This window comes from Salvelinus alpinus, chromosome 30 (genome assembly GCF_045679555.1).
Source record: "Salvelinus alpinus chromosome 30, SLU_Salpinus.1, whole genome shotgun sequence".
NCBI classification, from domain to species: Eukaryota; Metazoa; Chordata; class Actinopteri; order Salmoniformes; family Salmonidae; genus Salvelinus; species Salvelinus alpinus.
In genome coordinates this window covers 27654709-27668137 of record NC_092115.1, presented here as the reverse complement: position 1 = coordinate 27668137, position 13429 = coordinate 27654709, and the positions used below count along the sequence as shown (strand labels likewise).

General features: G+C 45.6%; 1 protein-coding gene across 2 annotated transcripts in view; it reads left to right on the top strand.

The window, feature by feature from the left end:
• LOC139559700 (zinc finger CCHC domain-containing protein 2-like) overlaps window positions 1-13429 on the top strand; it is a 21252-nt gene extending 7823 nt beyond the window's left edge. For both annotated transcript variants that reach the window (XM_071375921.1, XM_071375920.1), the window contains exons 5-13: window positions 5949-6049; window positions 7175-7260; window positions 7948-8031; window positions 8280-8334; window positions 8420-8543; window positions 8745-8895; window positions 9011-9133; window positions 9357-10709; window positions 11090-13429. In XM_071375921.1, coding sequence (XP_071232022.1) covers window positions 5949-6049; window positions 7175-7260; window positions 7948-8031; window positions 8280-8334; window positions 8420-8543; window positions 8745-8895; window positions 9011-9133; window positions 9357-10709; window positions 11090-11148 — 2136 coding nt within the window. In that variant the 3' untranslated portion in view covers window positions 11149-13429. The remainder of the gene's footprint in view (window positions 1-5948; window positions 6050-7174; window positions 7261-7947; window positions 8032-8279; window positions 8335-8419; window positions 8544-8744; window positions 8896-9010; window positions 9134-9356; window positions 10710-11089) is intronic.

Genomic DNA, 13429 nt, shown 5'->3' with positions numbered 1-13429 from the left:
CTTTTATTTCCAACATCACCTGTTCAGAGGAGACTGTGTGAATCAGGCCTTCATGGCTGAATTGCTGCAAAGAAACCGCTACTAAAGGACGCCAATAAGAAGAAGAGACTTGCTTGGGCCAAGAAACACGAGCAATGGACATTAGACTGGTGGAAATCTGTCCTTTGGTCTGATGATTCCAAATTTGACATTTTTGGTTCCAACCGCTGTATCTTTGTGAGTAGGTGAACGGATGATCTCCGTAGGTGTGGTTCCCACCGTGAATTATGGAGGTGTGATAGTGTGGGGGTGCTTTGCTGGTGACACTTGTCAGTGATTTATTTAGAATTCAAGGCACGCTTAACCAGCATGGCTACCACAGCATTCTGCAGCAATATGCCATGCCATCTGGTTTGTGCATAGTGGGACTATAATTCGTTTTTTAAGGACAATAACTTCTACCAGCATGTTAAATGTGCAATCAGAGGGCGAAAAAACTCTAGACCACCTTTACTCCACACACAGAGGCGTGTACAAAGCTCTCCCTCACCCTCCATTTGGCAAATCTGACCATAATTCTATCCTCCTGATTCCTGCTTACCAGCAAAAACTAAAGCAGGAAGAACCAGTGACTCGGTCAATAAAAAAGTGGTCAGATGAAGCAGATGCTGAGCTACAGGACTGTTTTGCTAGCACAGACTGGAATATGTTCTGGGATTCTTCCGATGACATTGAGTACACCACATCAGTTACTGGCTTCATCAATACGTGCATCAATGACGTCGTCCACAGAGTGACTGTACGTACATACCCCAACCAGAAGCCATGGATTACAGGCAACATCCGCACTGTGCTAATTGGTAGAGCTGCTGCTTTAAGGAGCGGGACTCTAACCCAGAAGTTTATAAGAAATCACTCTATGCCCTCCAACAAACAGGCAAAGCATCAATACAGGATTATGATCAAATCATACTACACCGGCTCCGACGCTCGTCAGATATGGCAGGGCTTGCTAACTATTAGACTACAAAGGGAAGCACAGCCGCAAGCTGCCCGGTGACACAAGCCTATCAGACGAGCTAAAAAACTTCTATGCTCGCTTCGAAGCAAGTAACACTGAAACATGCATGAGAGAATCAGCTGTTCCGGATGACTGTGCGATCACGCTCTCCGTAGCCAACCTTTAAACAGGTCAGCATTCACAAAGCCGCAGGGCCAGATGGATTACCAGCATGTGTACTCCGAGCATGCGCTGACCAACTGGCAAGTGTCTTCACTGACATTTTCAACCTCTCCCTGTCAGAGTCTGTCATACCAACATGTTTAAAGCAGACCACCATAGACCCTGTGCCCAAGAACACCAAGGTAACATGACTACCGACCCGTAGCACTCACGTCTGTAGCCATGAAGTGCTTTGAAAGGCTGGTCATGGCTCACAACACCATTATCCCAGAAAACCTAGACCCACTCCAACCTAGACCCACTCCAATCTCTATCTCCAATCTCTCCCTGCCCTTTCACACCTGGACAAAAGGAACACCTATGTGAGAATGCTATTCCTTGACTACAGCTCTGCGTTCAACACTATAGTGCCGACAAAGCTCATCACTAAGCTGAGGACCCTGGGACTAAACACCTCCCTCTGCAACTGGATCCTGGACTTCCTGACGGCTGCACACAGGTGGTAAGGGTAGGTAACAACACATCCACCACACTGATCCTCAACATGGGGGCCCCTCAGGTGTGCGTGCTCAGTCCCCTCCTGTTCACTCATGACTGCATGCCCAGGCACGACTCCAACACTATCATTAAGTTTGCAGATGACACAACAGTGGTAGGCCTGATCAACGACGAGACAGCCTATAGGGTTGTGGTGCCAGGACAACAACCTCTCCCTCAACGTGATCAAGACCAAGGAGATGATTGTGGAGTATAGGAAAAGGAGGACCAAGCACGCCCCCATTCTCATCGACGGGGCTGTAGCGGAGCAGGTTGAGAGCTTCAAGTTCCTTTGTGTCCACATCACCAACAAACTAACATGGTCCAAGCACACCAATACAGTCGTGAAGAGGGCACAACAACACCTATTCCCTCTCAGGAGACTGAAAAGATTTGGCATGGGTCCTCAGATCCTCAAAAGGTTCATCCTGACTGGTTGCATCACTGCCTGGTATGGCAACTGCTCGGCCTCAGACCGCAAGGCACTACAGAGGGTAGTGCGTACGGCCCAGTACATCACTGGGGCCAAGCTTCCTGCCACCCAGGACCTCTATACCAGGTGGTATCAGAGGAAGGCCCTAAAAATTGTCAAATACTCCAAACACCCTATTCATAGACTGTCCTCTCTGCTACGGCACGGCAAGCGGTACCGGAGCGTATAGGTCAAAGAGGCTTTTAAACAGCTTCTACCCTCAAGCCATAAGACTCCTGAACATCTAATAAATGGCTACCCAGACTATTTGCACCCCCCCTCTCTTTTACACTGCTGCTACTGTTTATTATCTATGCATAGTCACTTTAATAACTCTACCTAAACTCAGCAAAAAAGAAACGTCCTTTCACTGTCAAATGCGTTTATTTTCAGCAAACTTAACATGTGCAAATATTTGAATGAACATAATAAGATTCAACAACTGAGACATAAACTGAACAAGTTCCACAGACATGTGACCAACGGAAATTGAATAATGTGTCCCTGAACTAAGGGGGGGGGTTCAAAATCAGATTTGCCAGTTCTTGCTGTGACATGTTACCCCACTCTTCCACCAAGGCATCTGCAAGTTCCCGGACATTTCTGGGGGGAATGGCCCTAGCCCTCACCCTCTGATCCAACAGGTCCCAGATGTGCTCAATGGGATTGAGATCCGGGCTCTTCGCTGGCCATGGCAGAACACTTACATTCATGTCTTGCAGGAAATCACACACAGAACGAGCAGTATGGCTGGTGGCAGGAAGGGTACCATATGAGGGAGAAGGATGTCTTCCCTGTAATGCACAGCGTTGAGATTGCCTGCAATGACAACAAACTCAGTCCGATGATGCTGTGACACACCGCCCCAGACCATGACGGACCCTCCAAATCGATCCCGCTCCAGAGTACAGGCCTCGGTGTAACGCTCATTCCTTCGACGATTAACGCGAATCCGACCATCACCCCTGGTGAGACAAAACCGCGACTCGTCAGTGAAGAGCACTTTTTGCAAGTCCTGTCTGGTCCAGCGACTGTCGGTTTGTACCCATAGGCGAAGTTGTTGCCGGTGATGTCTGGTGAGGACCTGCCTTACAACAAGCCTACAAGCCCTCAGTCCAGCCTCTCTCAGCCTATTGCGGACACTCTGAGCACTGATGGAGGGATTGTGCGTTCCTGGTGTGACTAGGACAGTTGTTGTTGCCATCCTGTCCCGCAGGTGTGATGTTCGGATGTACCGATCCTGTGCAGGTGTTGTTACACGTGGTCTGCCACTGCGAGGATGATCAGATGTCTGTCCTGTCTCTCTGTAGCGCTGTCTTAGGCGTCTCACAGTACGGACATTGCAATTTATTGCCCTGGCCACATCTGCAGTCCTCATGCCGCCTTACTGCATGCCTAAGGCACGTTCACGCAGATGAGCAGGGACCCTGGGCATCTTTCTTTTGGTGTTTTTCAGAGTCAGTAGAAAGGTCTCTTTAATGTCCTAAGTTTTCATAACTGTGACCTTAATTGCCTACCGTCTGTAAGCTGTTCGGGTCTTAACGACTGTTCCACAGGTGCATGTTCATTAATTGTTTATGGTTCATTGAACAAGCATGGGAAACAGTGTTTAAACCATTTACAATGAAGATCTGTGAAGTTATTTGTATTTTTATGAATTATCTTTGAAAGAGAGTGGCCTGAAAAAGGGACGTTTCTTTTTTTGCTGAGTTTACATGTACATATTACCTCAATTACCTTCGACTAACCGGTGCCCCCGCACATTGACTCTGTACCGGTACCCCCTGTATATAGCCTCGCTATTGTTATTTTACTGCTGCTCTTTAAATATTTATAACTTTTATTTCTTATTTTGGTATTTTCCTTTACTGCATTGTTGGTTAAGGGCTTGTAAGTAAGAATTTCACTGTAAGGTCTACTACACCTGTTGTATTCGGCGCATGTGACAAAGTTTGATTTGATTTGAACCAAAAGCACACCTCCAGACTGTGTAAGGGCTATTTGACCAAGAAGGAGAGTGATGGAGTGCTGCATCAGATGACCTGGCCTCCACAATCACTCGACCTCAACCCAATTAAGATGGTTTGAGATGAGTTGAACCGCAGAGTAAAGGAAACGCAGCCAACAAGTGCTCAGCATATGTGGGAACTCTTTTAAGACTGTTGGAAAGGCATTCCAGCTGACTACCTCATGAAGCTGATTGAGAGAATGCCCAGAGTGTGCAAAGCTGTCATCAAGGCAAAGGGTGGCTACTTTGAAGAATCTCAAATATAAAATATATATTGATTAACATGTTTTTGGTTACTACATTATTCCATGTGTGTTATTTCATATTTTTAATGTCTTCACTATTATTCTACAATGTAGAGAATAGTAAAAATAAAGAAAAACCCTGGAATGAGTAGGTGTGTCCAAACTTTTAACTGGTACTGTATATTCAAATGTATTTCTACATCTTGCTATTTTTTTATACCCCTAAATGTTATATATAAACTTTATGAATATACTGTATGTACATTGCCTTCGGAAAGTATTCAGACCCTTTGACTTTTTCAACATTTTGTTACGTTACAGCCTTATTCAAAAATTGATTAAATAAAAAAAAATCATCAGGCCTCTACACAGAATACTCCATAATGACAAAGTGAAAACAGGTTTTTAGACATTTTTTGCAAATGTATAAACATTTTTTTAAACATAGCTTATTTGTGTAAGTATTTAGACCCTTTGCTATGATACTCGAAGTTGAGTTCCGGTGCATCCTGTTTCCATTGATCATCGTGACTGAAGACCACCTATGGTAAACTCAATTGATTGGACATGATTTGGAAAGGCACACACCTGTCTATATAAGGTCCCACTGTTGACAGTGTATGTCAGAGCAAAAAGATCAAGAAATTAGGTCCAAGAAATTGTGAGTAGAGCTCCGAGACAGGATTGTGTCAAGGCACAGATCTGGGGAAGGGTACCATAACATTTCTGCAGTATTGAAGGTCCCCAAGAACACAGTGGCCTCCATCATTCTTAAATGGAAGGAGTTTGGAACCACCAAGACTCTTCTTAGAGCTGGCTGCCCGGCCAAACTGAGCAATTGGGTGAGAAGGGCTTTGGTCAGGGAGGTGACCAAGAATCCAGAAGGACAACCATCTCTGCAGCATTCCACCAATCAGGCCTTTATGGTAGAGTGGCCAGAACGAAGCCACTCTTCAGTAAAAGGCACATGACAACCCGCTTTGAGTTTGCCAAAAGGCATCTAAAGACTCTCAGACCATGAGAAACAAGATTCTCTGGTCTGATGAAACCAGGATTCAACTCTTTGGCCTGAATGCCAAGCGTCACGTCTGGAGGAAACCTGGCACCATCCCTACGGTGAAGCATGGTGGTGGCAGCATCATGCTGTGGGGATGTTTTTCAGCGGCATGGACTAGTCAGGATCGAGGGAAAGATGAACGGAGCAAAGTACAGAGATCCTTGATGAAAACCTGCTCCAGAGCGCTCAGGACCTCAGACTGGGGTGCTTCAACAAAGTACTGAGTAAAGGGTCTGAATACTTATGTAAATGTGATATTTCCGTTGTATTTTATTTATATAAATTTGGTCATGTTTTTTCTTTGTCGTTGTGGGGTATTTTGTGTTGATTGTTTAGGGGGGAAAAGCGAATCCATTTTAGAATAAGGCTGAAACGTAACAAAATGTGGAAAAAGTCAAGGGGTCTGAATACTTTCAGATGGCACTGTATGTCTATGATAACCCCTTGTACGATTCCCTGCATTCCAGCTTCCATGTGAGAGGTCCTCTGAGCCCTTTGAGAAGGGACTGGTGAGGTTACTGGCCCAGAGAGACCAGTATGAACCCAGGGACCTGGAGAGGACGCTACAGTGAGTCTCCCTCTTTTGCTCTTTGTTGCAGCACACAGAATGATGCGACATCTCAAGGGTTTTCATATTGTCAGTCAAATAAATTGATTTCTTGAAGTTCACACTTTGACCAATTTACCCCTTTTTCCAAAGAGCACCTTCTATCTACCAAAATGTACTATTGTGTACCTTAGTAGTGCTTTCCTTCCTCCTCTTTCTACTAGTTCACACTTTCTTGTTGTTTTACACTCCAGCTGTTATTTTTTTCCCTCGATATTCAAGATCTATTTATCTTTTATGACTTGCTTCTGTGGCATAAAATAACATTGCTGTATGAGATGGCTAAAACTGTCTACTTGAGCTGTGTTTTATTCACAAACCTCAACGTATCATATTGTGGAGAGTAGAGTAGACTACCCTCTAGTTACTGTCACCAACACTGCCATAAGCTCCAGTGTTGTCAGTTATGGTTATGGTGAATAACCTCCAGGCATTACATGTGTCAGAACCCAGGCTTTGATATCTAGGTCAACTGTGTCATTACCATTACTAGCCATTCCTTAAGGCAGTGTTTCCCAACTCCAATTCCCCAGTACTCCCAACAGAACAAATGTTTGTTGTAGCCCGGGACAAAGAGCTCATTCAACTCAATTAGGGCTTGATGATTAGTTGACAAGTTGAATCAGGTGTGCTTGCCCAGGGCTACACTAAAAATGAGTACTGTTGGGGGTCTTGAGGACTGGAGTTGGGAAACACTGTCTGAAGGCATTGACACGCCCAAGAGTACTTAACACCTCTGAACAGAGTTCCGGACATAATTTGTAGAAACAGGCAAAAATGTCGTCAGTCAGACGCCCACCTGCGGGCGGGTGGTCAGTCCCTAAAACCATCAATGGAGACGTGGTTTCTCCATTGCAGATATGGATGGGATCACTTTTCCCCCTTCTCTTTTTCACTACCATCCAAGGTCACACCAGCACTTTGTGATCTCTTACACAGTGCACCTACTGTATCTTGCTATTAGATATTCTAGTATAGAACAGGTGATGGAGGACACATTCAATTATAATTTCTAAGTCACTTTCTCTCTCCCTCTGTGTAATTTCTATCTTTAACTCCCTTTCTTCTCTCTCTCCACTGTGACAGGGACATGCTTCTGTCAGCCCCAGCAGCCTTCAGGCAGAGAAGAGAGGTCTGCAGGTTCCTTGTCCCATGCCTCAGCCTCCAGGGAGGTGAGATATCACCCGCTCCGCTGACGTGTACAGGAATGCATGTCTACACAAACCATCCACCTGATTGGTTAGGGATACCTTGGAACACAGACCACAATTACCCCTTTATCTTCTAGAATGATTTTGTATGTGGATTGATGTGGTCGGTCCATGTTGACTAATCGTACCAATAAACAACTTCTCAGTCAACTTAACTCCACTTTAAAAACAAAACATTTTTATGGACTTTGAAAGTAACGCCCTGAGCCCAGTTTCAATAGTGCTCCCAGAGGACCGGTAAATCCTCCAGAAATAACACCATACTGCTTGGTGGCCAGCTTAGAGAAATAAACCCAGCTTCAGAGTGAACAGCTCACAGCATAGCTGCAGGACCAGGTGGCTGTTTCACCACATTAACCCCGAGCCATTATCAATTGACTAAATTAAATTCATTTTTGGGAAAGTTTCCTCAAACCTCTGACCATTCAAGGGAATCCATAGCTCATTGGTTTCACACAGCTGCATCAAATTGACCACAGACATTCATAAACCAGGAATGTATTTTTGATGTCTAGGCTGCAAATGTAAAGCGTTTAATATTAACACACTTCCACCGCCTCAAGGTCTGCAAAGCTGTAATGTTAGGTAGGCTGGAAGGATCTTGTCGGCCATTCCCTAATATCTCACCATCTGGTCTCTCCTACCCAGATAATACAATAACTCTGGGAAAGACCTGCAAGGCAGCCGAGCACTTTAAAGAAGACTGCACAGAGCCATCTAGTCAGGACGAAGGTGTGTGTGTGCGCTGTATGGTGTAGTTTCTATTATCGCTGTCTCATATAAACCATTTACTCTGCCTGTCTGTCGTTCTTTGTGGTGTTGATCTGACAGTGTGTGGAAATGGCTATTTCATACAGACAGATATTTGTTGCCTGTCACCCTATGTGATTTAAGGCCAGTTGAATTTAATTGATCGATAGTTGATGTTCACTCGTACTTCTCTCTCTTTCTCGATCATCATTCTGCTCTCCCTCACCCAGACTTAGAGTCTCACCACCTTGGGCATCAGACGGAGTGCAGCAGCTTAGGCCAGAGGTAAGAGCTCTATCTGTTCAGTCCAACACATGTGACCTTGTGGCTGATGGGTTGTACTAAGAGGATCCTTTCCTTCTCTTTACAGCATACAGATGACAAAGAGCAGCCGGAGTGAGAGCCAGAGGCCTGCTGTCCACTTAGAGCACAACGGAGTGGTGGAGGGGAGGGGAAAAGCAGACGTTATGTCCTGTTGGCCAGACCCACATCAGGTCAGTCACACATCTCTCCCTGACCTGGCCACTAGAGAAACTGGTAGAAACAGCAGGACTGTCAATATGCTGCTGTGTAACGCTGACTGGCATCTGTTCTAACAGTAAAAGCATGTCTTTTGTATTTTTGACTTTTTTGTTTGATTAGATCATGATAATTTACATTTGTTTAGCGTGTTAAATGTTCTGCTCTCTCTTCAGAAGGTAGATGAGAAATGGGCTTTCACTCCAGAACTAAAGAGTAGAAGAAGACCTGATGAAGTTAGGAGAAGTGAGGGGGCCAAAGCCTACATCCCCAACGGCATCATCAGACCGCTGTCAACAAACGTGATTAGACAGGGTATCAGTGAGAGTAAGTAACCATGTCTGGCAATAGCCTATTCCCCCCCCAATTTAACGGTTAACATTTTAACAACATGCATGTTTGTGATTGGTGGTTTTCTAAGTGCATTCCTCCACCCCTGTAGAGCCAGTCCAGGACAGGTATGGAGACACGTGGTCTGAGAGCTCCAGTACCCCCTCCAGCCCCCAGCATGAGGCCCGTGAGAGTCTGGAGAGTGAGGACCTTGAAGACCTGGAGGAAGAGAGAGGTGAGTGGCTCCTCTACCCCTGTGGGGAACGAATGGGGCAGATTTCCCGGGGCCAGATTAATCCTGGACTAAAGAGCACTTTCAGTGGAGTCTCCATTTAGTCCAGGACAAAGCTTTATCTGGGTCTGGAAACCGGCCCATGATGTCTCAGTCTTTAGTCCTAATGTGAAATAGTGCTGTTGAACCTCAAGATGTCTTTAATGATCGCTTCTCTCTCTCCCAGACACTACTGAGAGTTACTGTTCTGTCCAGCAGAAGAGGGTGAGTGGTCACAGCAGGGGGAAAGTTGTGGCTACTGTACACCCTATGGTCCCTGTACCCCACAAGGAAGAGCCATCCTACACTGACAGTCCCCGAAGTGTACATCCTCTACCACTGACGGTCCAGAATGGGCCCACCATGCCAGACGTTATGGCCTTTGTCACTTCACAGCCGGGGGACGGTTCACCAGCAGAGGGGGTACTGACTGGGACCACCTCCATGGTTCCTCAGGAGTCCATCCCAAGCCAAGCTTCCCTGGGAGACCCTGAGAGACAGAGGCATGTGTCTGTGTCTGCACCCCTGAACTCACAGCCAGCCACCCCAGGCTCCAGCAGTCACCCCATACTCCAGTGTTATAAAACCCACACTAGCCCAGACAGTAGAAGCACTAACCCCCAGCACCAGCCCCACATTGGTGCAATCGGTGTCATCCCCCCGACCTCCCACATGTCCCCCCTGCAGGAAACATACATCACCACTGACTCAGCCTCCACTGCCACCCTACCCCGAGCAGCCTCTCTCCCTGACCCTAACACCAGGCCTCAAGCCCTGGCTGTACCCACCAGCCTACCCACCCCTAACTACGTGACACCCTCCTCAGGGGCAACTGTGACCCCAGCTGCCATCAGTCAGGTTCAGGCCACTCTGCTCCCAGCCGTCCCCACTCACACCCACAGCCCCGTGTCCAGCCAAGCCCTGACCCTCACCCACAGCACGGCCCAGGGAGACGGCACCTCTTCTTGCAGCAGCTCGGGGGTGGCAGCAGAGCAGACCCAGCAAAAGCTGCAACCCCAGCAGCAGGCCCAACCTCCACAGCAACAGCAGATGAGCTGCAACACCTGCGGTTGCCGTGGCAGCTGTGGTAGTAGCCACTCCCCCAACGCCAACTTCTACTTCCCTCCCCAGCTGGGGCGCCAGGTCTTCAGCGCCACCCACCTCCCTCTCTTCCATCTCTCGTCCATGTGCAGCACTGGATACCCCAGCCACCGCAGTCAGGTCCAACACCAGAGCAACGGCACCACACAGCTACCCTTCTATCCCCCTCCTCCTCACACAGCCACGCCAACGCAATACGTCAGTGGACCCCTGCTCCACACCTCCCACTCAGACCACATGCTGGCCACCCAGGCTGGATACAACCTGCAGCAGATGGCAGCTGCTTCCTTCAACCGTTTCTACACACCCATGTTCTCCTCGGTGGGACTGGGCACGGGCATGAAGAAGAGTAGTGCCAACGTCTCCTGCTATAACTGTGGGCTCAGCGGGCACTATGCCCAGGACTGCAAGCAGCCCTCAATGGACGCCGGGCAGCAAGGTAATACTGGCCAGGCTAGTGGCAGAGAGAGGAGGTGAAGTCTCTCATAGTGATAGAGCAGAGAAAAGAAGGATTCCTCTTTTGTTTCAGCAAAATAAAATGTTGTATAGGAAGGCAGAGCTTTCTTTTGTAACTTTTTTTCCCCCACCGTGTTTTGCACTGTCCACCATTTTTATGTCTGACGCTCTCTGTAGCAAATCCTGGATTGTCTGAACACGCTACAGAGCTCTATTAAACACCCAACCAAGTGTTAAATCATCTTTTGATAGGACACTGAATCTGGAAGGCTAGCATAATGACTATGGACATCACATTTCTTTAGGTTACTTGTTGGCTAGTTTGGCATGCGACACTGACGCACTCCTGTGTGTGTGTTTCAGGTGGCTTTCGGCTGAAGTACGCAGCCCCCCACTCCTCTGAAGCAGACAAAACTGACTGACATGACAGAGAGGACCAAGACAATGCTTTGTTTATCTCACTACAGTAAAGATTCCAGAAATCCAAAGGGTTGAGTTTTTCACCAATTTGTAATACCTTCCAAATGTCCTTTAGGGGTTTGAGAACCCGCGCAAATATCCTGACTAGTTTCTCAGCAAAGAATGGAATCCAGACTTTTCAGAGGATGGTATTTTGCACTGGAGACCGGCATGAGACAAGCTCACATTTACAGACTAGTCTCTTACTTTAAAGAAAGAAAACCACATATTTACATGGTGTGGTGGTAAACTTGCATTCAATAAGGATTGATAGATTTGGAGAGAAAGATTGTTCTATTCTGATTTTAATGTGGGTCTTTTTAGAACATTTAAATTCTTCCAGAATCTGCCTTTGGTTCAAGTCGTTATATGTTAGACTAAGTAGCCTATATCAACTAGAGCATGTCATGACTTCAAGTCTCTGTTCTCCCTGTCAGTTCTTTCATATGCTAGCACTTGTAATGGGAGGGAAGGTAGTGAGTAGTACAATGCCTTAGTGCCTCAGAGAAAAGATGGAGAGGGTTGTATTATCGCATAGGTGTTCAAAAGAAAAATACCGTTAAAAAGCAGCTAGTAGTTAAGCCTACCAGCTCATTTCATTTTTAAAAAATCTATTTGAAAAAACAAAATTAGTGAATTGTAAAAAATGGGGGGGTGAATATTCAAAAACGTCACATGGTCTTTTATTTTTTGGATTGTCATAAAGTGGAGGAAAGATGTATGGTTTATGAGATAAAATATTTATGTAATTTGTTTTTTGACAGAATATTCTGAATGTACAATAAATACCCTGTATTTCATTTGTTTTACAAGCTAACGGTATTCCATTTAAGGAAAATCTTTGTGCGAAAAAGGAACGTTTTATTGTTATTTGTTGCCACTTGATTTAATGTGAAGCATGTATTAACTTAATCATGTCTGTCATTCATGATGTTAAAAGGATACTTCGGGATTTTTGGCAATCTACTTCCGCAGAGACAGATTAATTTGTGGATACCATTTTTATGTCTTTGCGTGCAGTTTGAAGGAAGCTGCTTACTAGCGCTAGTGCAATTGCTAACTAGCGTTAGAGCAATGACTAGAAGTCTACGGTATCTGCTAGCATGCTAGACTTCCAGTCATTGCGCTAATGCTAGTTAGCATTGGCTCATGAAACCACCTCTTAACATAACAATGGTATCCAGGAGTTCATCTGACTGGGGAAGTAGATAAAGAGCCTCATTGCCAAAATCCTGAAGTAACATTATAACCCTAATGCTGCTGTTTTGTTTGTAACTGTCACCTGGGGGCAAAATCGCACTAATCCTTGCAGGTCTGTGCGGGTGTGTGTGTGTATATCTATGTTTGGTTCTTTGTGGGTCATGTCCCAAATGCTCTCAGGCAATGAGAGGACTCTTGTGGTTAATGTATCCTCTAAGCCTCTCCTCTAGGAGGTGATTTACTGAGACCCAAATCAACCCCCCCATCCCTACCCCCTAGGCACTTGGGTCGATCCAAAGTCAACCCCTCGGCACTTCAGTAGATCTGAAAGAATTAGATAGATGTAATCAATGGTAAAATCTTCGCTTGAGCTTGCCTTCTGATAAGATTGCTGGAATTCTTGCCATATTGCTCTCATCTATACAATCCTTTCTGATCTGCACAAGTGCAAAGGTTAGGGGCTAGTGGTCGATCTTTGGATTGGGCTACAGAATCACTGTCCCTTATCCTACCGCCATGCATGTACTGTACCTGTTGAAGATATTGAACGTTTGGCTCCTGCCTGTTTGTGTAGGCTTGTGTCAAGCTCTTTGTTGCCAGAACTTTATGTGCCCTATTCCTCCTTTCTCATGCAGCAATGAGATTGTATTATGCATGTAGGTGTATATTTGTGCACATCTGTAAGAGGCTAACTACACACACTTACTGTACTCAGATGAGAACTTCTGTATTAGAAAAAAGGTAAAACACTCACTGTTGTTAAAGACAATCGCCTGTTTGTGGGATTGAAACCCACCTTTCTCTTTCACTGTCTGCTGTTGAGGTGGATTGTTTTGTGTTTTCCAGCATACCAACACACAGGCACGCAACATGTAAGCTATCTGAAATTGACACGCAGGTAAAGTGGAATGTATCTGTAAGCAGCTTTTCAATTCGTTTTAAACGTTTTGTATTGGATTTAAGAGGCCTAGTTGTTGACTTTATTTTGATTAATATCTTTATTTTGATGTTTCAAATTAAAATTGAAAGAGAAAAAAACATGAA